The sequence below is a fragment of the Terrapene carolina genome, unplaced genomic scaffold (assembly GCF_002925995.2).
Source record: "Terrapene carolina triunguis isolate 2854851 unplaced genomic scaffold, T_m_triunguis-2.0 Scaffold21, whole genome shotgun sequence".
Taxonomy (NCBI): domain Eukaryota; kingdom Metazoa; phylum Chordata; order Testudines; family Emydidae; genus Terrapene; species Terrapene triunguis.
In genome coordinates this window covers 34,238,171-34,265,018 of record NW_020664372.1, presented here as the reverse complement: position 1 = coordinate 34,265,018, position 26,848 = coordinate 34,238,171, and the positions used below count along the sequence as shown (strand labels likewise).

General features: G+C 44.5%; 2 protein-coding genes across 4 annotated transcripts in view; one reads left to right on the top strand and one right to left on the bottom strand.

Annotated features, from left to right (window-relative positions):
- Positions 1-24,325, bottom strand: part of CUL4A (cullin 4A) — a 96,441-nt gene extending 72,116 nt beyond the window's left edge. The window contains exons 1-4 of the mRNA XM_024219546.2: positions 24,086-24,325; positions 22,227-22,342; positions 7,185-7,288; positions 828-897 (exon numbers count right to left, since the gene is read on the bottom strand). Of these exons, the coding sequence (XP_024075314.1) occupies positions 828-897; positions 7,185-7,288; positions 22,227-22,342; positions 24,086-24,239 (444 nt within the window). The 5' untranslated portion in view covers positions 24,240-24,325. The remainder of the gene's footprint in view (positions 1-827; positions 898-7,184; positions 7,289-22,226; positions 22,343-24,085) is intronic.
- The window catches only part of PCID2 (PCI domain containing 2), a 25,340-nt gene continuing 22,400 nt past the window's right edge, over positions 23,909-26,848 (top strand). Inside the window, exon 1 of one of the 3 annotated variants that reach the window (XM_024219554.3) lies at positions 23,909-23,927. The gene's annotated coding sequence lies outside the window, so the exon portion shown is untranslated. Of the gene's footprint in view, positions 23,928-24,645; positions 24,737-26,848 lie in introns of those variants that run through there. The other 2 variants (XM_024219553.3, XM_024219551.3) reach the window with 2 other exon arrangements.

The following is a 26,848-nucleotide window of genomic DNA, read 5'->3' as shown; positions in this document are numbered from 1 at the left end:
AAAAAAAAAAAAAGAAAAAAAAAAACACAAAAAAAAAAAAAAAAAAATGAAAATCCAAACATTTTTAGTTTTCATAAACCAAAGCAAAATGATATTTTAAGTTGAAATGAAAACGTTCATTTCAGAATACTATGTGAAAACTAAATTAAATACTTTTCTTTTGTTTAGAAAATTCCCATGAAAACCTTTGAACGGTAATTTTTCTTGCCACATTTTTAATTTGGGGGGCAGGAGTGCAGAGATTGGAGTTTCCAACCAGTTTGTTCCTTAATCTTCCTAACTGTCCCTCTGCCATCCCTGCAAGGTGCCATTATCTTATTTTTTAAACATTACGAGTGATATGGAGAATTAAGAATATTTTAGTAGTGTGTGATTCATGCCCCTATGTCCTATATCACATTTTTGCCTGTGAAGATATCAAAACCAATTTGAGGGAAATTATCCATGTGTTTGAGAGTTTAATGTTTTCTCTGTTCTTTCAATGTTAACTTTGAACCCTTCTGATTTTATAGGTTGGAGAAGCACCCAAGAGCTGTTAAATGCTGCTTATAAGCAACCAGGAAGTACCCAGAAAAAAAATTGCAAGTGGAGGATAAGTGCAGACCCCCTTACTGTTTGGAATGAAATGATACATTATATATAAATAAATGAATAAATAAAAAACATTGGGGGGAGGTGTTTTGATTTTTAAGAAAATTGCTTTTCAGTCAAGGCTGAAGGACTGTTTGAACTCCCTCCCCACTTCTGATTTTTTGTAATGTCCCCAGCATTTATTTACCAGATTTCTTTGATGTCTCAGGGATTTGCATTTTGAATAGTCAACTTACCATTTGTCTGCAGTGATCTTGCCAGCATTTATTTACCTTCTTTAAAAATAAAAGACTGTCCAGAGAATCTGTGCAGCGCCTGCTAAGGAAAACTAGTTCATCAACACCTTTTTGAGGCCAGATACTAGTGATTATCTTTATTCAGTACATTTTTGTTCAGCAAGTTATTCAGTAAAGTTGCTCTATGGACACAAATGAAATTGCGCTGGAAGTTAGGGATCAGAGTTCAGTTGCTAAAAAGTGCTGGACCAGCAGAGGGCTGGGAACTCTTCCAAAGGCATGACTCAGTTTTTGAGTGAATGCCTCACGTTGCTCTCCTGCGCCTCCATCTGCACTACATAACTCTGGAAGGTTAAAGAAGACGTCCCACTTAAATCAAAAGCAACTCTCCTTCCCATTGAGGAGAGCTGGGAGGAACAGTCTAAAAAGCAATTTTGTTCATTAAACTGGTTTACATCAGATATAGTTCAAACAGCTGTATTATTTTTAAAAACTTTCAAGGGCTTAAATAATCCTCATTAAACTCCCCACAGGGTTCACCTAAAATCCCAGATCTTCATGAATTTATCTTCATGAATTGTGGAGGCTACTTCACGCAACAGCAGACTCTAGCTGTGATTCAAGCTTTCTGAGTTCCATTAAACCATTTATGAAGAAATCCAAATGTGGCTACTCTTCCCTTCAAATACAATAGCAACTCAAGTCTCTAAGTCAAATTTTGAGGGACTACCATCTTGTGTCAATGGAACAGGAAAGGAGTATACTTGTCAGATGTAGAAATCTCAGATCTCTAAAAATCATTTCTGACAGAGAAAATCCTAAATTTAAAAGCACTCAATTCAGAAGATCAGATGAAGTCTGGGAGTCTGAAAAAAGAGAGGGGTTATATACAATTCTGACTGAAGATAGATAGCTTTTGACAAAATGAAAAAAAAACCAACCCCACACCCACAAGATCTGGTTCAAGCACTGAACACACAATCCTCTGGTATTTGCAGAGCCACAAGAGAATCGAATCAGCAGGGAACATGACAATTTCATGGGAGGACAAACTGCTGTGGGCCACAGCAAGAACCAATTCAAGGTTGTTGGTGGCATTCACAGAGCAGATGCAGATGGTGGAGCACCACTTCTGGGCCCAAGAAATGAACACTAACTGATGACATCGTATCAGAATGGAGGCTTAGAATGCTGAGCAGTGGCTGCAAAAATTTTGGAGGCGCAAAGCCACATTCCTGGATCTGTGCACCAAGCTTGCTCCAGCCCTCCAGCGAAGGGACACCAGAATGACAGTTGTACTGAAATGGAGAAGTGAGTGACAATCACACTGGAAACTTGTGACGCAGGATCGCTACCGGTCAATGGGAAATCATTTTGGAGTTGGCAAATGCACTGTGGAGGCCGTTGTCATGCAAGCATGCATGGCCGTTCATCTCCTACTATGCAGGACTGTGACTCAGCAACATGCATGACCTGGATAGATTTGCCGAAATGGGGTTCCCGAACTGCGGTCGACCAACAGACGGCATGCATAACCCTATTTTGGCATCAGACCACCTTGCCAGCAGAAAGGGCTACTTTTTTATGGTTATGCAAACGATGGTGGATCACCAGGGATGCTTCACTGACATCAATGTTGGCTGGTCAGGGAAGGTGCATGACGCTCACGTCTTTAAGATCACAGGACTGTTCAGAAAGCTATAAATAGGGACTCTCTTTCCCAATTGGTGGATTACCATTGGCAATGTTGAAATACCATAGTGATTCTGGGGGACACAGTCTAACCCTTGCTCATGAAGCTGTACACCGGCTACCTGGACGGCACCAAGGAAAGATTCAACTACCGGCTCAGCAGCTGCTGAATGACAGTTGAACATGCTTTTGGTAGACTGAAGGGACACCAGCATCCCTTCACTCACAAGATTGGATCTCAGTGAAAAAAATATCCCAATAGTTATAGCTGCCTGCTCTGTCCTATGTAATATCTGTGAAGCAAATGGGGAAAAAGCTGCTGCCAGGGTGAAGGGCAGAAGTGGAGTGTGTCTGCGGAGTTTGAACAGCCAAACACAAGTGCTACCAGAAGAGCTCAATACGGAGCTATATGGCTCAGGGACGCTTTGAAAGAATATTTTAACAGTGAGCCACAGTAGTGCTTTGGGGTGTAATGTGCTCCAAGTGGCCTTCTTGTTTCTGGGGCCTGTTAGGAATTGCGTGGTGCTTGGTGTACGCCTATAAATACAACACTGTCTATGCACCTGTTAATTTTGTGGTGCTTGCTGTACATTTATGATTATTACACTGTCACTGATCCTATGAGATGTTATTGCACAGTGTGACACAAGTGGGTGCTTTTAGTACTGCTAGGCACTCTGCAGCATATGACGTGAACTAATAAAGATGAAATATTTCCCAAAAGATTAGAATTTTATTCAGTAACAAAACCAGTGCAAAGAAAAATTTCTGCAATTTAAAAGCAAATACAGTAACTCCTCGCTTAACGTTGTAGTTATGTTCCTGAAAATGCAACTTTAAGCGAAACGATGTTAAGTTAATTCAATTTCCCCATAAGAATTAATGTAAATGGGGTGGGTTAGGTTCCAGGGAAATTTTTTTCCACCAGACAAAAGACTATATATACATATATATATATATATACACATACATACACACACACAGTATAAGTTTTAAACAAACAATTTAATATTGTACACAGCAATGATGATTGTGAAGCTTGGTTGAGGTGGTGAAGTCAGAGGGTGAAATATTTCCCAGGGAATGCCTTACTGCTAAATGATGAACTAGCATTCGACTGAGCCCTCAAGGGTTAACCCATTGTTGTTAATGTAGCCTCACACTCTACAAGGCAGCACGAATGGAGGGAGGGGAGAAAGCATGGCAGACCAAGACAGAAACACACACCCTGTGTGAGAGAGAAAGAGAGATGTGCATTGCCCCTTTAAGTACGCTGACCCCACTCCAAGTACACTGCCTTTTTAAGTAGATCAGCAAGTTGAGACAGCAGCTGCTGCCAGCAAGCTCCCTCCGGCCTGTCGTGTCCCCCCACTGCTCTATGGAGATGGGGTAAGCGGGGTGTAGGAGCGGGGGGGATACCCTGACATTAGCCCCCCCACACCCCCTCACAGCAAGCAGGAGGCTCCCAGGAGCAGCTCCAAGGCACAGGACAGGAGCAGCACATGGCAGTGGGGGTAGGGACAGCTGAACTGCCAGCAATTGATAACCTGCTGGGCAGCTGCCACACAGGGAACTTAGGGGAGCTAATAGGGAGGCTGCTGTCCCACGCTGGTTCCAAGCCCCCACCAGCTATCTCCACCGGGCTGCTCTTCCTGCAAGCAGTGGACAAAGCAGGTGGCTGCCAAACGACGTTATAAGGGAGCATTGCGCAACTTTAAACAAGCATGTTCTCTAATTGATCAGCAATGGACGACTTTAAGTGAGGAGTTAGTGTATGTTAAAAACTTAAGTTATGGAACAGAAAACATTTATGCCCATTTTAGCTAAACACATAGCAACTGTGGTTTTCACAGTCAGTATATGTGAAGCTGTGGTTGTTCTTAATGTCCCATGGGATAGAGTGGTAGGGGAAGGGATGCAGCTTCTGATGTCATGAAGAATGTTGAACAAAGATGTAGGGAGTTGCTGTAATGAAGTTCTCCAGGGACTGCATAGGGAAGTGAGCCCATGATTATTGAACCTGTAGGTGCATAAGGGTCTGCAGCATCTGTTTGTGCTGCCAGAGAAGCCCCATTATGTCCTCGTGTATCTCCCTCTCTTTTTCCTGCTAGGACTCCTGGGCCTTTCCCCTGTCCACTTTTTCTTTCTTTCTCCAGGCTGTCTGCAATATTCACCCTCCAGGCCCTTTGCTCATGGTCTGATGCAGCACTAGCATGCAGGACCTCATTGAGCATGTCCTCCCAGGTCCTCTTTTTTTCTTCCTGATCTGGCTCAGGCATCCTGCAGGTGTGGAGGGGGAACCCTTCAAGGCTGCAATGGCAGCAACTACAAATAAAATACACAGAGGTACCTTTGCCACAATAGTCATAATGGAAACTGAAAATTAAGATTCAGAACTCCCTTTCCTTGCTCCCCTAAAGTTTTAAACAACACACGCTTATTGACACTTCTGCTTCAGAGTGCTTGTGCACAACACCACTCAGAGCACCAGCCGTGGTGAGTATGACGAGGGAATTGTTCGGTTGCATGAAACTATGCATGTAGGGCAATGGCACTAAATGCTGGCACCATTTTCCACTGGCAGTGATGATTTTAGCTGGTATCTCGCTCTTGAGGGTGACAAGGGCACAGAGAGCACTAGGGTCCTGAAACCACGAAGGCCCACATGCTGCTAGCCAGTTTACTGCAATGATGCCTGCCAAAGTTATTGCCAACAGACACAGGAAAGCGTCCTATCGCAGAGAAAGAAATAAGACTGCCATCCCTAAAAACCTTTGAGAGAGGATTGCAGAATACCTCCATGGAAGTTTCATTGACATCTCTCAGGAGGATTGAAAGGACATCCCTCTGTACATAAACTGCTCTGCATGTCCGTCCCCCCACCTAACTGTACAGAGATGACAGCTCTCTCTCTCTCTCTTTGTTGTAACCCTACCTCTTCTAGTATGAGTAAATTAATGAAAGGTCGATAGTACCCCCAACATAACAGGACAAAACTATCAGTACATCATTGAATGGGAAATACAATTACACACTTACCCAAAGTTTCTTCCCCATATCAGACTTTCCCATGCTCAACTGCTGGGACTCATTGGACTGTGGTAGATTCTCAAACAGGTACTGGCTTGCGGCATAGGTGGACCCCCGACAAGTGCATGTCCCTCCTCCTTGCCCTCACTGTTCACAGCAGGGGTCTGTGACGCAGGTTCCTCGTAGGTATCCACAGTAATGTGCAGGGTGGCAGTGGGGTCTCCAAGTATGGCATGCAGCTCTTTGTAAAATTGGCAGGTCTGCGGGCTCGAAACTGGATCGACAGTTGGCCTCCTAGTCTTCTGATATACCTGCCGCAGTTCCTTCGCTTTCACCCGGCACTGCTGGTGATCCCTATCATAGCCCTCTCTCCTGCATCCTCCAGGCAATCTGCTCGTAGATGTCCACATTTCCACAGCTGGTCCACAACTGTGCCTGCACAGCCTCTTCTCCTCACAGGCCCAGGAAATCCTATCCCTCCTATCCTATACTCCAAGCTGGAGTACATCTGGAGCATGTAGCTGGCATGGTCGGTTGGACAGTTGCACACAACAAAGGAGAGCTGCTAGATGTGCTTGCCAAGCTGGATAATCAGGAGCAGGCATTTCAAAAATGTACAGAGCTTTAAAGAGGGGAAGTGGGGGGAGCCTTCGGGTCTCTGTGACCCTAGGCAGTGGAGTTCACAACTGTGACCAGAGCGGTCAGTGTTGGGCATTATGGGACACAGCTGCTGTAGGACTATTAGGGCTGACAAAGGTAACTCAGGGCTTGTCTTCACTACCAGGGAAATTGATGCTGCTGCAATCAATGCAGCGGGTGTCCATTTAGCAGGTCTAGTGAAGACCCGCTAAATGGACGGCAGAGTGTTCTCCGGTTGACACTGGTACTCCAGCTCTCTGAGAAGAGTAAGGTAAATCGACCAGAAAGCATCTCCCATTGACGCAGTGCAGTGAAGACACCCAGGGTAGAGTCGACCTAAGCTACATAGCTGGAGTAGCGTAACTTAGGTCGACTTATCCTGGTAGTGAAGACAAGCTCTCAGTGTCTACACTCATGCTGCGTTGACCTCAGAACATTGACCATGGCTCAACACCGCCTGGGGAGTTGGTGTTACTACATCACTGTAACGGGGCGCTTGACAAATGTAAGTGTAGACACATGCACATCAAGGACGACGCAAGACAGCTTACATCAACCTAACTTTGTAGTGTAAACCAGGACTAAGTGGCATGTAGAGAGTTTAGAAGGTAAAAATATCCAACACCTTATCTCAAAGCCAGGGAGCAGGACTGCTGTACAACTTTCCCCCTGTAACCACTCTCCTCCTTATGCAATAGCGGTTTCAAAAGAGGTTAACAAAGCACTGCTTACAGTCATGAAAATTTTCAGACCAGGTATAAAATTACTCATGCACCCTTACCATGAATGAAAATACTATTCATATTTTATTGGTCCACAGAAATTATTCAACTAAGGCAAGCAGGTAACTAGAATTTTGTGAGATTGATTTAAAGATCTATATTGAATGCTTATATAACACCTACACATTTGTTTTATCAATTGCTGTTGTGTTTCCTTAAAAAATAATTTAAAAAGTATTATGGGACTGTATTTCTGTGCACAAGAAAAGGATATTCTCTGAACTGAAGGATTTGTGCTTTCACATGATCTTCACAGACTTGCCGGAGCTGTTTGTACAGTGTAGGGGACACTTTATAAGAACAGAGGTTTTCGACAGCCTAAAAAACAAAGGAAGTTACAAATAAACAAACGATATCCTGTCCAGAGTGCACGTTCCAGCATAATTAACATAATGAAGGATGCTAAAGGAAAAAATCACAGATGAAGGGGGGGGGGGGGAAATAAAATTTATCCATCTAAACTAAAAAAGAACTACTGTTAAAATGTGTTTATCATCAAATTACGGGGGGGGAGAGGGAGGGAGGAGAGAAATCAACATTTCATGGAATTTTTCATTTCTAAATCTGAATCCTTGCCACACCATCACATGTTGCTTAGGGCACAAACTAGATTCCGACTCCCATCTATCCCGAGCCACAATTTGAATGTCCTCAATGTTGCTAAAAGAACAGGAGTACTTGTGGCACCTTAGAGACTAACAAATTTATTTGGGCATAAGCTTTCATAGGCTAAAACCCACTTCATTGGATGCATGCAGTGGAAAATACAGTAGGAAGATACACACACACAACATGAAGAAATGGGTGATGCCATACCAACTATAACAAGACTAATCAATTAAGGTGGGCTATCATCAGCAGGAGAAAAAAAAAAAACTTTTGTAGTGATAATCAGGATGGCTCATTTCCAACCGTTAACAAGAAGGTGTGAGCACCTCTTGAAAGTGATCTGCCACTTGCTTTTTTTGTTCTTTTTATGTTATTCTTTCCTGGTTTATCCCTGACAGGCCCTCCTGCTGGTGTAAATTTGCCAGTTAGGACCTCGTTGAGACAATGAAAAAAGTGTTTTTATCATCACCTCTTTCAGCAGTCACTGGTAACATTACTCATTTACTTCCTCTTGCCTCTCTCACACTGCTTTGTCCTTTAAAAAAAAAAAATACAGATTTTTGCTGCTCCCTTTTCTGGAGGTGTCTGTTTGCTTTGACTTGTTTCCTTTCTTTCACACAGTTCCACATATCCTTACTTATCCAGATTTTAGATTAGTTTGCCTGGAAACCAGCTGCAGTTGTTGGCTGCTGTGTAAAAATAAAGCCACATCTTGACAGATGGATGTTGATTTCTTACGGTATCTAACTCTCGTAGCACCTGAAATCTGTTCTTCAGTTCAGTTTGAAACTGCTGCTGCAATATCTTGTCTATTAGCCTTTTACTGTCAATTTTCTTAATGTTTTTGGGTGGTTTGTTTTTCTTGAGTGGATCACTGGTCTTGACAAGGGGTCGGCAACCTGCGGCATGCATGCCAAAGGCAGCACACAAGCTGATTTTTAGTGGCACTCTGCTGCCAGCCAGCCCCACTCAGCCCGCTGCCGGCCTGGATGGACAGAACCCCGGGCCGGCAGCGGGCTGAGCGGGGCCGGCGGACGGAACCCCAGACCGGCAGTGGACTGAGCAGCTCAGCCTGCTGCCGGTCTGGGGTTCCATCCACCGGCCCCTGTAAATGTAAAATGTAGTACTGGGATGCAAAATCTTAAATTACAGTAAATAAATGAATACTTGGCATACCACTCTCAAAGGTTGCCGACCCCTGGTCTTGACACACACAAATTGTGGCCACTTCAGACATCAGCTGCTCTGTAGGCTTTGACAACCCGTGTAGGCTCAACAATCTCTAAGTAGCAATCACAGTGCTGTCTCATATACATGTGTATATAATTAGAAGTCCACGCAAACTGCGTATGAAATACTTTCCAATTATTCGTAAAATGCGTGGAAGGTTATTATGCTCCTAAAATATTTAAGATTAAGATTAACGGGCCTTACTGAAGACACAAAAGTAGTGAGTTCATACTTACGTTAACTAGCAGTCTAACATATTAAATTTTTGCTACATTTTTCCTGAGGAAAAAGACTAAGGTTCATATAGTGCCTTTAATATATTTAAAACTCATATTGACCCCCATGAAACATGACTGCCAGAAATAATTCTGAATTTAACAAGGTGTTAGATTAAACAGACTACTGAAGGACACAGGGCAAAGATGCTTCAAGATTTTCTCTTAAGTATTTGCTAGTAGTCAATTCCTGGAATAATATTGATTAAAATGGCAAAGGGCAGAGCATGATTAGCTATCAGGAACAGAATGGGAATGTGTAAAAAATGTAAACAATCTCAACTAATGGCAAAATTAAAAGATCACATCACTTAAACTCACTCAGTCTTCTGTCATCTGTCATTTTCATGAAGGTTTTGTGGCATAAAATCACCCCTTAATTAGGAACACATACTGTATATCTGGAGGCTTCAGATCACACTTCTCAGCCCCTCTCCCCTACAACACAATCCAAAATGTGTAAAAGACCCATACAAGATAAATAGGAGCAGAAACTTGAAATGACATGGGGTTCTTTAACAAGTATACAGTGTTTCGTTAACCTCAGTTTCAAAATACGTGATAGTTTTATTAAACATGGAGACAACACCATGTTTCTGTGGGATAGAAGGAAATTTAGATATAAAATAAAATTAATATAATGAAGTAGTTGAGTGGTATCTTTTATTGGACCAAATTCAGTTGATGGTGAGAGAGAGACAAGCTTTCAAACTCTGGGCAAGTTTGAAAGCTTGTCTCTCTCTCCCCATCAACTGAATTTGGTCCAATAAAAGAAATTAGCTCAGCCACCTTATCTCTCTAAATTAGTTTTAACAATTTTAAGTAAGATCTGTAGAAAGTTTTACCAAGTGGTTATTTAAATTTTTTAAGTTCACTTATCCAAAATTATAGGTGTACACGAAAGGAAAAATTTTGAAGAAGAGAATGATTTATAACTCTTTTGGACTGTAGTAACGGAGAGTAGAAAGAGGTCATGCTAGTTTCATTCTCCTGGGAAATACCTAACTGGAACGTGGAGCAAAATGGGGGAGAGACGGTGAGTAGTAGAGAGAGGAACACAAGGGTAAGAAAGGGAAGAAAGTGGTAAGAGTGAACAGCGGGAACAGACGGAAGATGAGGAGTACAGAGTTTAACAAGAAGTGAAAAATTAAGTAGAAACTAACAGAACTAAAATGGAAAATATAGTGGGGAGTACAAGGAAAGGAATAAACTAAGGTTAGAAATTTGAGAATAAGAAGAGAAAAACCTGTAAAAGGTTATAGATGACAGTGTGGAATACAGAGGGGAAAAATAAATTTAAAAGATTTCCTCCAATAATTTTAAGTCAAAATGTGTGAAATGAAAGAAAGGACAGGTGAAAATGAAACCAAGAACAAAACAAGTGTGACTGTATGTTTTAAAATGTGATTTCAATGGAAAACACATTTGTGTTGAAGATCACAGTATTTCAGATACAGACGCATGGGTAGCTGAAATCAACAGAAATGAAATATGGAGATCAAGCATCTGTTTTTTATATTTAACTGATAAATGTTGAAAACTAAAGGACAGGGTAGGAAGGATATGGAAGAATGGGAGGAGAATAAATAAGGGGTATATGAAGAGCAGCAACACTGATTACTCCTGGGGAAATTCTGTGCCACTGCTGCGCAGCAAGAAAATGCCCCCTCCCCCCGATTTTCTTTGCAAAAAATGCTTTCTGTGGGTGTGACTTTATCTGATTAAAATTGACCATGTAGATCATTGTTGCTACCACTGTTATATAATTACAACAAATCTTGTACAAATTATATCAAGTAAGGTGTCTATGGAAAGGTTATGATTTGCTGAATATGATTATGCTATTTGTACATATGTATCATTTTTGTATTTGAAGTTATGAGCATTGGCTCTATACTTGGATTTCAAATGTTTGCTCCTGGGTAGCACCCACAAGGTATTTAGCCAGCACATTGTGAAGGAACTATTCAAGTTGAATGGCCAATTAAAAAACACTTAACTCACAATGGAAGACACTTAACTACACTAAGGGCTTGTCTAAACTGGCACTTTACAGCGCTGCAACTTTCTCACTCAGAGGTGTGAAAAAACACCCCCCTGAGCCCAGCAAGTTTCAGCGCTGTAAAGCGCCAGTGTAGACTGTGCTCCCAGGGCTGGTAGCTACGCCCCTTGCGGAGGTGGTTTGTTTTTTTTTTTAAGAGCGCTGGGAGAGTTCTCTCCTATCACTCTGCCATGGCTACACAAGCCACGTTAAAGCGCTGCCACAGCAGCGCTTCAATATTGCCAGTGTAGACTAGCCCTTAGTGGACTTTCCTGCTATGTCTAGGCGAAAACATGCATGGACATGTGACTTGCCCATGTGACTCCAAACACCATCTCGTTACTGTAATTTTCCACAGTGAGAACAATGGGTTTCCCTTCGCTTGTGAGAAGCTATAAAACAGGTGTGGGCAAACTTTTTGGCCCGAGGGCCATATCTGGGTATGGAAATTGTATGGTGAGCCATGAATGCTCAAGTAATTGGTGTTGGGGTGCAGGAGGGGGTGAGGGCTCTGGCTGGGGGTGCGGGCTCTGGGGTTGGGCCAGAAATGAGGAGTTCAGGGTGTGGGAGGGGACTCCAGCCTGGGGCAGGGGGTTGGGGTGAGGGAGAGGGATTAGGGCTGGGGCAAGAGATTGGGGTACGGGAGGGGGTCAGTGGTGCAGGCTCCGAGCGGCGCTTACCTCAAGCAGCTCTTGGAAGCAGCAGCATGTCCCCCCTCCAGCTCCTATGTGGAGGTGTGGCCAAGCGGCTTTGCACACTGCCCCATCCGCAGGTGCTGCCCCTGCAGTTCCCATTAGCCGCAGTTCCCGGCCAACGGGAGTTGTGAGGGTGGCGCTTGGGGTGGGGGCAGCACGCGGAGCCCCCTGGCTACCCGTAAACATAGGAGCTGGAGGAGGGACATGCTGCTGCTTCCGGGAGCCTTGGCACACACAGAGCAGTCTCCAATCCCGCTCCCCGGCTGGAGCGCAGGAGCAGGGCAAGCCCCAGACCCCGCTCCCCAGCGGGAACTCAAGGGCCAGATTAAACAGGCTGGAGGGCCGGATGTGGCCCCCGGGGCGTAGTTTGCCCACCTCTGCTATAAAAGGTGCTGGAAACATCTCCATTTTGTCTCTTTCCCGCTCAAACCTCTGGACTATGAACTTATACTAATGAGAGCATTCTAACCAAGGGACTGAGGACCTTCCAGTGATTTGGAAGCAACCAGAGACTTAACAAGCCAGCAGTTTATTCCATCACTGCTACAAGCCTGACCCAAGAACTTTGCAATTGTTGTATGTATTTGATTCCTTTAACCAATTTTAACTCACCTTTCATTTTATAAATAAACCTTTAGATTTTAGATACTAACGGTTTGGCAACAGCGTGATTACTGGGCAAGATCCAAGTTGTATATTGACCTGGGTATGTGGCTGGTCCTTTGGGATCAGAACAACCCTTTTGTTTGATGAAATTGGCTTTAAAGAACCACTCATCTTTAAGTTTAGTGTCTGGGTGTTGAATCCAGGACTGGAATACTTAAGTAGACTGCTTTTCTGACTTCTTGTTAGCCAGTGTGGTGAAACAGAAGTTTACTTTTGTTGCTGGTTTGGTGTATCTTATGGGAGATTAATCACCAGTTTTGGGGTGTGTCTGCGCTATTTCTCAGCAGTTTGTCCTGAATTTGGTATTCTCAGTTGTGACCAATGGAGGCACGGTGACAGTGGGGAAGAAAAAAGAAGCTGCACCAGTGCTCACTCACCTCTCCCCCGCAGCTCAGACGTGTCTGTTCGGGCATCCCAGGAGAGGTAAATCACTGGGGGGGGAGAGGGCTCTGGGGGTGCCCCGGCCACCCAGGGACGTTAGTCCCAGCTGAGGGTGGGGGGAGGAGGAGGTAGATGGAGATAGAGTTCCCCCTTCCCTGCACAGAGCATCCAGGGCTGGGTCAGATCAAGACCCAGAAACTTCCCCGGACTGCAGGAAGCTCTGCACTGTGGGGAGAGGGGAGGGCTGGGAGGACAAGGAGAGCAGCTCCCTGTACAGTGACCCCGCCCTCCACCCACACACCAGGGACCATCCCCCACTGAGCCATCGCCCTCCCCCAATCAGGAGTCTTCTGCACACCCCACCACTAAGCCCCCTGAATCCCTACCCCACCAAGCCTCACCCCCTGCATCAGGAAACCCCTACATCCAGACCTCCCCGCACCCAGAACTCCCCACTGAGCCCCCCTCCACCCAAACCCCTACCCTCACAAGCCTCATCCCCCTGCATCGGTAGCTCCCCACACCCAGAACTCCCAATTAAGCTCCCCCTGCATCAGGATCCCCCCGCACCCAGAACACCCCCACTGAGCCACCCAAACCCACATCCAGCCTCACCCCCTGCATCAGGAGCCCACCACACCCAGACCACTACTCCGCTGAGCACCAACAAGCTGCACCCTGACCTGGTACTCTTGAGGGAATTCTGCACCAAAAAATTTAAAATTTTAAAATTCTGCATATTTTAATTGTCAAAATAACACAAACACAACAACAATATAATCACACCGCTTTCAGTTATGTTGGCAATTTATTTCAAAATACTTGTCAGCAAATAATTGAAAATGGTGTGATTATATGGTGTTATTTTGACAAATAAAATATGCACAATTTTACAGAATTTTAAAATATTGTGCATGGAATTTTTAATTTTTTGGCGCAGAATTCCCTCAGGAGTAACTGATTGCTGGGTAGTAATGGAGCAACTACTTTACCTCCACACACAGTCCTCTGAAAAAAAATGCATACTTATCCTGCAAACTGTCAATCACACAAATTTCTAATTGGACCAACAGCACAGAGAAAGCCATTATTTTCCATCCTTTAATAAGATTATAACCACAACATACATAGACACAAAAAGCACCATTGTTAATTAAGCACTGTTACCAAGTGATATGACATGTATACAAGCATCATTAAATAAAGATCTAGTGTATCCAAATGTGTATGCCTCCTAGGTCTAGATCACTCTCAAAGTTTAAGGTTTCATCTTACAGACACTGCAGACTATGTAAACCCCTTAGGACAAGTACAGTGAAGGGAAGATAGTACCAGTATAGTTACTGTATCAGCATAATTCTATTTTAAAATTTCATATGTCTACAACCATCAAGAGAGACTTTCTTATAGCCTTTAGAGAGAGAGTTCTTCATCCCATAACACAAATCATTCAATACAGGGACCTGATCCTGCAAACTGTTAATCACACAATTAAGGGTTCTCAGGGTCAGGCAAAAAAGTAGTAAAGACTGGAGGGTGGTGTCTTAAGAGGAAGAATTAACGTTGTCGTTACTCAGACAAAAATTCTGTAGGTGTGTTAATCAGTGGTATGAACCTTGCTGCAGAATTACGCACTTATCTGAACATACTATTATAGACACGTTATTAAAAACTATGGGTAAGTTTTTTTGGAGTACTGTCTCTCATCCCTAACCATTAGCTAACTAACTATATTGTTTGGGAACTCAGCAATTTCACTCAAATAAACTGGTAACCAGTGCAGTATGCTCCCTAAAGAAAGCACTCCAACTCAGCAGCCATACTCTGAACAGGCTTATTTAGACACAAGTAGAGTGCTCTGCAATGACCCAATCTGCAAGTGACATTGGGGTGGATAACCAAGGGAAGTTTCATATTCAAGAATGATCACAATCTCCTTGCCAAGCATAGTTCCAAGGAAAAATATGTTGGACCATTGCTGATACCTCAAAATTCAGAAGCAACCATGGGTCTGACAAGAGCAGCAAGTAACAAGCATGAGTGACAAATGGCACACTAATTATTTCCATCAAGAGGAAAAGGAATTACTTTTATTTCCTCCAACAAACATGTTTTCTGCATTAGACATTCTGTAGACAGAATGCTGCTTAGTTATCTTCTGGAAATGATGAAACAGAGATATATAATTGGTGTCACTTGCACAATACAGTACAGACCCGTTTACGCGCGGATGTCGGGAGTCAAGCCGTCACGACCGCGTGTTAACGGATCACGGGTTAAGAGGGCCATGCTAAAATAAGATATCTATACTATATATACACATGTATAATTATCTAGGATTACATACGTATTCACAGCGTCCCAAATACTGCAGGCCTATCTGTTAACGGTGCTTTGCAAGAATATAAATTCAAATGTGTAATCTAATAAAAACATTACTACTACTACACACGGGTGAAAGTAACTCAGGACACTTACCAGTAAGGGGCAGCTCTGGCCCCCGGAAAGAGCAGGGCCTCAGACGGAAGGGGCGGGATTAGGGGACAGCATCCCACAGCCAACCCTTCCAGGCCGCCTGGTCCATGCCGCCCGGGGTTCCCGTGGCAATTTAAAGGGCCTGGGGCTCTGGACACCGCTGCTGTAGTAGCGGCGTCTGGAGCCCCAGGCCCTTTTAAATCGCCGGCCCCGGGGCAGCTGCGCCCTTTACCCCCTCCCACCCGTCGGCGGCCGAGGGGGGGCAAAAGGGGCAGGGACCTTAAAGCGCTGCAGGGTCCTTTGCTGTGGCAGCGCTTTAACGTTGCTGTGCCCAGCCCCCCCCAGCCCCTCCCCCCTTGTCGGTGGCCCAGCGCTGCCGCGGCAAAGGACCATCCTTAAAGCGCTGCTTTTTGCCTCCTGCCCTTTTTGCCTCCCCCATCGGCAGCCCTGCTGGTAGGGTCCCTACCAGCAGGGCTGCCAACGGGGTGGGGGAGAAAGGGGCAGCAATGTTAAAGCGCTGCCGCGGCAGCGCTTTAAGGACGGTCCTTTGCCGCAGCAGCGCTTTAAGGATCCTTAAAGCACTGCCACAGTAAATGACTGTCCTTAAAGCGCTGCTGCCCCTTCCCTCCCTCCCCCTCCCTGTCGGCGGTAAAGACGTACAACATGTTTCCACTCCGCACTTCCTGTCGATTTCTATGTCAGTGAGTTAGTGAGCAAATCTGTAGCACTATATAGCAAGTTCCTGTACCACGTGTTAGCGAGTCTCGCATGTTAAATAGGTAGCACTGGGAGGCATGGCGCTACCATGCGTTAAGCGGATTCGCACGTAAACAGGTCTGTACTGTAATGCAATCCACGTTGACTCACATATCTACAGTGGACCCCTGTTTATCCAGTTTAATTGGGACCAGATCAGATAATCAAAACCCCAGATAAATTGGAGAATGGAAAAATGCGATGCTGCAGCACCATCAAATGGCCACAGGAGAGATCACCCGCTTCTGGCCCTGGATTCCTGGTTGTTCAGTAAATGTGGAGAGCCGTTTAAGGGAGGGTCAGATAATCGGGGTTCTACTGTATTGAGCAGGATGACAGACTAGAACCCCGAGATTCACAATGATACAAGTATTACATGCTGAGTCCTCCAACAGAAAAAAAGAGAAGAGAATGGGGCTCTCAAGAGCAACCCCACCTACCAGCAGTCCCTCATGGTCAGCAGCACTAAATGCTGCCAATAGATTTAAAAGAATCAGCATGGACACTATGGGCTAGATTCACAAAGAAACGTAGGCATGGTGTTGCCTAACTTGTAGATGCCTAAAAAAAAATCACTGGGATTCAAATGCCTGGGCTAAGTGCCTAATTTCCCTGTACAATGAATGGGATTCAACAGACATCTCAGAGTGGGATTCAGAGAAGCAAGCATGGTAGGTGGCTCCCCATGTAAGCTAGACGATGGGAGATGCAAAGGAGAGGGTTGTGTCCTAAACCCTGCCCCCCTCAGGGAATCTGGAGCCTAATTCTAGGTAGCAGAGAGGCTCCTCCCTCCTCTTGGGATTCTCAGCTGCAAACTCTCTCGGAGTTAGTTTCCGAATAAGGCTACTTTAATTCTAAGAGTGTCCACAGAGGGGCTTAATGCAGTTTAACTAATCCACTTTGAATTAACTAAAGGTCTGAATTAAGATTTACTTTCCCGAGACAAGCTGAAAGACTGGTTTTACTAAGCCTAAAGTAAATGACTTGTTTCAGATGGAAAAGTTAGGGCTGGCCTACCCTAGAAAGTTAGGTCAATCCATCTATGTTGCTCAGGGGCATGAAAAATCCACACCCCTGAGCGACATAATTAAGTTGAACTAACTCCCAGATAGATAGCGCTAGGTCAATGGAAGAATTCCTCCATCGATCTACCTACCGCCCCACGGGGAGGTGGATTACCTACGCTGAAAGGAGAACCCCTCCCGTTGACGCAGGTAGTGTCTACACTGAAGTGCTACGATGGTGCCGCTGTAGCATTTTGAGCATAAACAAACACTGAGCCTTTTTAAATGAAAACTCAGAAGCAACTGCATCACATGATTTCACCACTCTATAATGTCTGTAAGCAGCCTTTATTCATAAAAGGAATGCAAGGATGTGACAGAATTTACACCTGTGTCCACACCCTGGCCGACGCACTACTGTAATGATCTTTGTACAAAGAACACCTTGTGAGATGTCATTTAAAAACTCATAATTTGCTGATCAATAATATCAAGGCAAAATGCACATAGCAGGGTTATATGTGAAGTTATAAACAAGCTGAGATTGTGACTAAAAGTATGTTTTCCAGAGAAGTCTGGGGATTGGCCAATCCAATTCCTCAGAAACAAATCACAAGCTGATGCTTCAGCCAGGTGTAAACAAAGCTGATGGACCATTACCTGCTAAGTGACTACTCTTTGGCAAGAAAGGGAGCAGGAGCAAAATAAATAAATAAATAAAAATCTACATCTTAGCCAAGAAACAGCATGGAGTTCCCACCCACACAGACTGCCTGTCGCCTTGCTCCCAGCTGGAAATGCTTCTCAAAGGGGGGACAGAACTATAGAAAGGGGCAGACAGCCAAGGGGTTCTGACCTAAGAAGTTTGGTCAGTAAGACTACTGAAAACATGTGGTGAGAAAATCTTGCTTCGAATTTACCACAGTTTGTTAAGCTAGGCATCAGCTGTGTTTTATCTTTATTTTTCTTGTAACCATTTCTGACTATTATGCCTCATTACTTGTACTCACTTAAAATCTCTTTGTAGTTAATAAATTTGTTTTACTGTTTTATCTAATCCAGTGTGTTTAAATTGCAGTGTTTGAAGAACTAATAAGCTGGCATATTACGATCTTAAAGAAATAATGGACTTGTACTGACTTGTATTGTCCTGGAGAGGGCTGGACAGTACAGGACACATATTTCTGAGAGAAAATCTAAGACTGGGAGTGAGTTGAGGTCACCCTACTGGTCAGAGACACAGTGTGGCTGTCTAGCTACAGCTCACACATGGACATAGCTGGGAGTGACTTACATGCTGGAGACTGTTTGTGAGCAGTCCAGACTGGAGGCTAAGTAGCAAAGCAGTGTAAAGGGCACCCCAGATAAGAGAACAGGAGTGACACAGCTAATCATTAGTCTAGATTGTACCCTGAGTATGTCACAAAAGGGAATACAATTAATCCACTGGAGCCAGAAGATAAATCATCGCCAGTGGAAGTAGCAGTGCATTTCCTCTCTAGTGCATCATATATAAAAATAAACAAAGCTATGTTTTATCAAATGCTTTGTAACACCTTCACCCTAGGACTGGTGATTTTCTATTATAGAATTATAGTGCTTGTCTACATTACCATGCAATTTGGACTATGTTAATACGAACTAGGAACCTTTTAGTTTGTGCCCATGGCATCCACACAGGATTTACAGTGCAGCACTTTGATGAACCAATGATGGGTTTTTAAGAACAGGTTAGAAAAACCCCTGTCAGGGATGGTATAGGTATACTTGACCCTGCCTCAGCATGGGGTGGGGACAGATGGGAAGAGAGGAGGAAATGGACTAGATGACTCTCAAGGTCCCTCCAGCCCTACATGTCTATGATCCTATATTAGGAAATCACCAGTCCTGGAGTAAAGGAATTACAGAGCATTTGAAAAGCATTGCTCTGTTTTATTTTTACTTTTAGCTTAGCTGAAGGCTCAGATTGGTGAAGAAGAGTGAGACAGACTTCAGATATGGCACAACTATTATTTCTAAAAACCACTATTTTTTCAAAAATCTCCAAGCTAAATATTTTAGCAAGCACTGTAGGCTTAGGCATCATTATCGCAAATTCTTCCCAAATTTCAAAACTCAATGACTGATTTTAATTAGACTTTACTCACCAGTAATTATTTGCAGTAATCAAAACAACATGGGAAATGACAGATGATTATAGCTTTTGGTTATGTGGCAGACCAACCTACTTAACACATGGGTTTCTGCAGGCCTGCTGGCCTCCTTTCATAATGATGAGTAAAGACCACAAAGATCAGAGGGTAAAGAGAACCTATACACACGTTCCTCCCTGTGCATGATTTCATATCCAACACCAGGCAGTTAAAATGATCTGTAACCACATTTCTAGTCAAGCCTGAATTATCTTCTCTCTCCTTCTCTAGGTGAACAAACAAGTGTGCACAGAAACACACAGTGGAACCTTGTTAATTAGCACTGATGACTGGAAGATCTGTTCTGAATTAATGAATTGCCATTATGAATTAAGTTTTGCAAATTAGTGTGCAAACAGGTGAACTGGCAATTTCCTTGCTTTTTCTTTTATGATGTATCCAAAAACCCATCCCATCCCTTCCCTTCCTTCCCACCCACCAAAATTCTTGTTCAGGCCTTGATAATTTCATGCCCATGCTACTATAATCTCCTCTCAACCTTTGAAAGCTAGTTAAACAAAATTACAAACATCTGGACTTTTTTCAAATAAGAATGCACAAAAAATAGTTATGATTTTTCAGCCTTGAGCTTAAAACCCTTAAATAGGGATCAATGTTATTCAATTGGAATATTGCTGTCTTACAATGCCCAGAATGTAAATAATACAAGTCAAGTTGTCTATTTAAAAGAACAAGCTACATCCCTTTATTTTAAAGGTAGTACTGAATTAAAAAAAAAAAAAAAAAGTATTTTTAGAACTATACGTTAAATGCCCCCACAGGATCAGGGAGAAAAGGGCAATCAAGCCTTTACCAATAATTATTATTTTTATGTCTTTAACATTCACACCCAATGCAGACTGCTAACTCCCAGCATGCTCTCTGCTAATGACCCTAAACCCATCACAGAACTCCAATGAAACTCGTAGACCACTTCTGGTGATATACAATTTCTTAGGCCCCAATACTGCAACAAGTAGAGCCCTGCAAAAATGAAGATATCCGCTTTATATCCACGGATGTGGATGCAGATATCTGCAGACCATGTTTGTAAATTGGATTCGGATACAAGTTTTGTATCCCCACAGGGCTCTAGCAATGAGTTCCATGCATGCCCATGTAGAAACTCACTCATTTCAGTTGCACACAGAGGTGGTGCATCTTGCAGGACTAGGGAAAACACATTTTGTGTATTTTGCAATGCTGCAGTTACTGAAATTTATAAATATTCTTATTTTATGTGGCATAAAACACACAAGCTATAAAAAAGAATATTGAGGAAAGCAACTGAAAACTGACCATATTTAAAAACAAAATAGAAAGGGAGGAAAGAAGGAAACGAGTCATGGATATGTCCTTTACCCCTTCATGCAATGTTCTTTCATTATTTTAAACAAGAGTTTTAAAGTCTCTAATTGTCATGTAAATATAATAAATGTGTTGTTGCCCACCCAGGTCTGAACCAGGGGTGTTGACTCTGAAGCTTAATTGTGATAATGAATATTGTAACATTAACAACTATTTCACTGCAGACCAAAGCATGCAAGGTAGAGAACCAATTATATTACGAGTATCTGCAAAATCTAGTGAGTGTAACATCTCATTTCAGCATTCAGAACCAGCAGAGTTTGGGAGAGTATGACCACTTATTCGCCTCTCTTTCCCCCATTCTGACCCCTGCCAAAATGCATCCTTCCACAGTCCTCAATATGACTAGCTAGTTAGATGGGCCCTGTCAAGGTTGATTCCCCACTCTGGCACTTTGAGTGCAGAAGGTGGGGGCCCGCAAGGACTCTAAAAATAATACTTGCCACTCCAGGCTTGTATTAAACTTCCAAGGTTACAGCTTTTCTCTAACCTTGGATGGGTAGATGCTGCCACCACCCAAGTGCAAAACCCCTTTGAGAACCCAGGAAGGCACACTCGGGAATTCCTTCCTGTGGGGTATCCTCAAGCCCTTCCCCTCCCCCCCAATCTGGGGAAGACTGAGAAAGAAAACAAAGGAAATCACATGTTGTCACCAGCTAATTAAACAACATGTGCACAAACCTCTTAGGACACAAAATCCAATCCTGTTTTTTAAAAAGATAAATTTATTAAAAACAAAAAGAAAGAAAATACATTTGGAAACGTAGGCTATTGCTAGATTTAAAAAAAACACTTACAAGAATTAAGCATCAAGAATAACCTTCTTGAGGTCCAGCATAACGGTTACAAGCAAAACAAAAGCATTTGGGGTTAGCACAGAGGAGTTCACAAGCCATAAAGAAATAAAGAGAGATAAACCTATTTGTGTCTTCCTAAACATTTCCTGATCTACTTACATATCTGGGGGTTTCAAGTGAGTAGTTTCTAGGTATGATTCAGGTGATTTTTCATACCTGGCCCAAAGCTTCTTACAGCATAGTTGCTCTATTCCCTCTCTCCAGAGAGCAACAGACAGACAGACCAAGGGGAAGTTTTTTCCCCAATTTTAGAAAGTTCTAGCCTTTCCATTGGCTCTTTTAGTCAGGTGCCCACTCCCTTCCTTTCACCTATGTATCACAGAGAGACTTTTTAACCCTTTACAGGTAAAGCAAGTAGAGAACAGCTACTAAGAAGGATTTTATAGCTAACTGGCTGGCTGTCCATAAAAGGAAGCTACTCCTCCCCCCTTTTCATTTATCACAGGCCCCAATCCTGCTAGCTCTCCATGGACCATCAGAAAGTTCCAAGGACAACATTTGGGGAGCCACTGATCCAGAAAACGGCAAACATACATTAGGAACAGAATACTGACCTAATCGGTAGCCAGATGATATACATTGCAAACACAAAAATCCCATTTACATTTAAATGTTTATAACAATGAAAATCCCAAAGCAATCAGTATTATGCTCTACCACTTTCCTAGTTTAAAGCAAACAAAAACGCACAAAACCTTGACTCTTACCTGGTAGAGCTCTTCAAGGTTGTATTTAATGGAGGTGCTACTTTGTATAGCTCTCACTGCTTCATCAAGCTTCTGCCACGTGTCCTGTGTGTAATTATCAGGCAATTTAGGTCTTTCTGTAAAACCAGATACAAGTAAGTAGAAACTGAACCCGCAATACAAGATTACTTATAGCTATATATTTTAAAATACTTTTGGAATAATTTAATAAAGTGAAAGACACATTGGATTTCACTTCACACTTTAAGCTTGAAATTTTTTTTTAAATAAAGGAATATTTGTAACACCATATAATATGGCAAAAGCCACTAAGTGCCATTTTTATCTCTGAATTGTGGCATACAAAGGCCCTGCTCCTGCAAGAAACTTCACATGGGCTGCCCCTCTTCACATGCAAAGATCCCTACTAAAATATCTGCCCAGACAGAGCAGCTTGCATGATCCTGGACAAAATTTGTAAAACATGTGCAAGGGTACTATCTCAGAATGCACTCAGGAAGTAAGTGTTGCAATTTAAGGTTTTTTATTTAATAAAGCTTAAATAAACATTCCAAACACTAGCAAACGAATGTGGTCTACTGCAACATCTTTGACAACACTCTAGTTTCAACACTATCTATAATAGATTTATTTTCTATATGTTCTTTAAAGAGTAACTGACCACCAAACCATTGTTGTACATTATCTTAACTACACTGTGTGTAATAGAACTTTTTACACATAACATATATTTTATTACAGAACATGCTGTTAACTGAAACATTAGAAAAGACTGCAACACAAACTGTTGTCTATATAGAAACTGCATCACTTAGTTGAGATGAGGAAAGGGAATACTAAAGCAGTACAGATGCCAGACACAGGACTGGTTAGACAGGGGAGTTGGGTTCTGCTGCCAACTACACCACTGATGTGCTGCGTGATCATGGAGAAATCACTACACTTCTTTATGCTTCATTTCCCCTATCTGTAAAACAGTGGTGCCAATACTCAATGGTGCTGGAACTAAAGGTGCTGGGGGTGCTGCTGCATCCCTCGCTTGAAGTAATAATAACACCAAATACGTGGTTTCTATCATCAGCACCTCCAGTAGAAAAACTGTTCCAGCACCCCAGTAATATTGGCCTGTCTTTGAGACCCACAGATGAGAGTTACACTAGGGCCCCTGTGCTCAGAACTTCATATATGTAAGTAAGCTGAATTAACCTCCTTGGGGCTGGAGGATCAGGCCCCTGTTTGCCAAAAAAAGTGACTGGCTATACACAGTGAACAGACTAGCTGAGTAAGGGCCCTTGTAGCTGTTGAGGGAGGCACTGAGAGCAAGTTAGCCGAGTTAAGGCCTTTTCACGGTCTCTTTCCAGAGCAAACCCAGCCTGGCCCGTATCTCTTGGTGAGGAAGGAACTGGAGCAGACCCCACACATGACCAGAGGAGCGGCGCTGGCGGCTGGGCAGGGGCTGCCCTCATGGGGTGCAGGGTGTACCGTGGGCCCCTGGAGCTCGGCCTGGAGAGCGGTCCAGAGGCTACACTGACCCCCCAACCACAGGGCAGGGTCCTCGGGCGGCCGCTCCCCACCCTACCCTGCCTGACACTGTTCGCAGTAGCAACAGCCCGCAGTCAGGGCCCCTCCCAGCCGGGCCCAGCGGCCTCCCTCTCCGGGGAAGGGGCGGAGGCAGCAGGGCCAGGAGTAAAGTAAACTCAGGTCAGGAAAGGGCCGCGGGGTCCAGTGGCTGCGGCCGGCCGGATGAGCCGGGGCCGGCGGGGCTGTGGCTGTGGCGGGGGAAACACGGGACACTTCGAGCCGCCACCAGGCGCTGGGGACTCGCCCGCCCCCGGCCCGCACCCCCGGCCCCGGCCCACCTCTGAAGTTCTTGATCACGAGCTTCTTGGAGGTGGCGGCGGCGCCCCCGGCCCGGGCTCCCGCGGCCGCCGCCAGCGAGGCGGGCTTGGTGAGCCCGTTGGTGTGTCCCACCAGGGCCGACAGGTGCGGCTTCTTCTGCGGCTCGCCGGCCATGGCCGCCCCCTTCGTGCCGGAGCTCGGCTCCCGCCCCCCCGTGCCCGGCCGCCTGCTGGGAGCGGCTGCTGCTCTGTCCGGCGGGCGGAGAGTCACCGCCAGCCCGGCCTCCCCCCGCGGCGCCCCGGCTCCGGGGGCCCCATCAACCCCGCCCCGCGGAGAGGGGGAGGGGGACAGGCCGTCACCCGGCCGCGGCTGCAGCCGGCTCCGCCGTGTAGGCAGCGCGGCCTCGCTCACAAGATGGCTCCCGAGAGCGGGGCTGGCGCTGCTGCTGCGCCGGACGCGGGGGGTTGAAGCGCCTGCGGGGCGGCCCCGGCCGGACTCGGGCCCCTCCCTGGGGCAGGAGAGCGGCGGCTCCGCTCCCCGGCCCGCGGGGGTAACCGGGAGGAGGCGCCGCTCGGCTCCCTCCAGAGGCCGAGCAAGAAAGTGAAGCGGCCTTAGTCTGGGGCCAGGGGGGCCGAGACGAACAGGGTGAGCAGCGCGGGATCCCCCGTGAGGTGAGGGTCTGTCTCTGGCCCGTCTCCACGGAGCTAAAGGGGCTTGTTTTCCAGCCGGGCTCGTTCAGTCACGTTAACGTCACATTGCTCCATGGCCTTAACTGACCACGTGCTTCAGCCTCTCCATTATTTTGCTATTATGTTAAACTAACGCCATTGGAAATCCCAACTTTTGCCCAAGGCTTTGTCTTCTCTGCGAACGTGTGTAGTTTTCACACTGAGATAGGCACCTACCCAGGGACAAAATTCTAGTGGAGACAAGACACTAATTTTTACCTCTCTGTAGCCTGAGGTGGATTACAGTTTTCTGGGGCCCTGGGCCAGAGCAAGTGGGGGCCCCTCCCCACCCCTTCCACCTGCAGTCCTCCCCACCATCCCCCCTGTGCTCCTGCTGGGGAGCAGGGTCAGGGCATGGGGACAGGAGCACCAGGCAGAGTGGGCATGCCCCAGTACCCCAACCCTGCTCCTTGGGAAGAGTGCCAGGTGGAGCGGGTGGGTGCACTCGATTTTCCAGGCCCCCCCCCCCCCCCCCCCATTGGCTCGGGCCTCTGGGCACGGACCCCATTGGCCAAGGGGCTAATCTGCCACTGTTTGTAGCGGCGGTCAACCCAGGTGGGGGGGCGGGGATAGTGTTGCCTTTGAGGAGCTACAATCATGGTGGAATCTACCAGTGGCTTGTTTCTGCTCAACCTTTACGTCAAGATAGATATCTCGGGTAACTATGTAACATCACACATCTTCTTACAAAGAAAACAGGCCAAGACCGTAAAAGTTTATACCTGAACACAAAGCCCAACATTTCCTGGTGTTCCTAGTTTCCTCTTCCCAGCCCAAAACACAGCCTTATTTTCAGAGCAATGAACATTAACCACTAAATTAAATGGTGCCTCTGACAAGAAGGGTCCAGGACTTCATTAGCTGTTTTTAACTTGCCATTCTTGCTATGGTTGCAGCAGCTCCAACGGTGGTAAATGTCATAGAAGGATAGGTGTTGACCAGCCTCATGTCATCTAAATCTACTCAGAGCAGCTCTAGACAGCACACTGTTTAAAATCAGTACTCCTACCATAGAAGAAGCTGTACTAGTAGTAACAGTAGAGAATTGGACGTAAGACTTTTTTCATGTTAATGATCACTTGTGAAATTTTTGACCCAAATGTGCCATTAAGAACATAGAGAGCGAGAAGGTGGATGAATAGGTAATATCTTGTATTGGCCCAACTTCTGTTCGAGAGAGATAAGTTGCCCAATAGCAACTATGTGGGTGAAACCAGACAATTGCTAAGATCTCAAATGAACTCACACAGGAAAATGATAAAAGACATAAACATCACATCAGCTGTGGGTGAACTCTTTTTCACAAGGCAATCACTCTATATCTGGCTTATCAGTCCTCACCCTCAAAGGAAACGTGCACAACACTTTCAAAACATGAGTCTGGGAGCTTAAATTCATAACTATACTTGAGACTAAAAATCTTGGACTGAATGGAGACACTGCATTTATGGCTTATTACCCTAGGGCTGTCAAGCGATTAAAAAAATTAATTGTGATTAATTGTGCAATTATAAAGATTAATCGCACAATTTATCACACTGTTAATAATAGAATACCATTTATTTAAATATTTTTGGATGTGTTCTACATTTTAAAATATACTGATTTCAATTACAACGGAATACAGAGTGTAAGTGCTCACTTTTTATTTATTTTTATTACAAGTATTTGCACTGTAAAAAACAAAAGAAATAGTATTTTTCAATTCACCTAATACAAGTACTGTAGTGCAATCTCTTTATCATGGAAGTTGAACTTACAAATGTAGAATTATGTACAAAAAAACTGCATTAAAAATAAAACAATGTAAAATTTTCGAGCCTGCAAGTCCACTTAGTCCTACTTCTAGTTCAGCCAATCGCTCAAACAAGTTTGTTTACATTTGCAGGAGATCGTGCTGCCCGCTTCTTCTTTACAATGTCACCTGAAAGTGAGAAAAGGCATTCTCATGGCACTGTTGTAGCTGGCATTGCAAGATATTTATGTGCCAGCTGCGCCAAACAGGGCCGGCTCCAGCATTTCTGCCACCCCAAGCAAAAACAAAAAAAAAAAAAA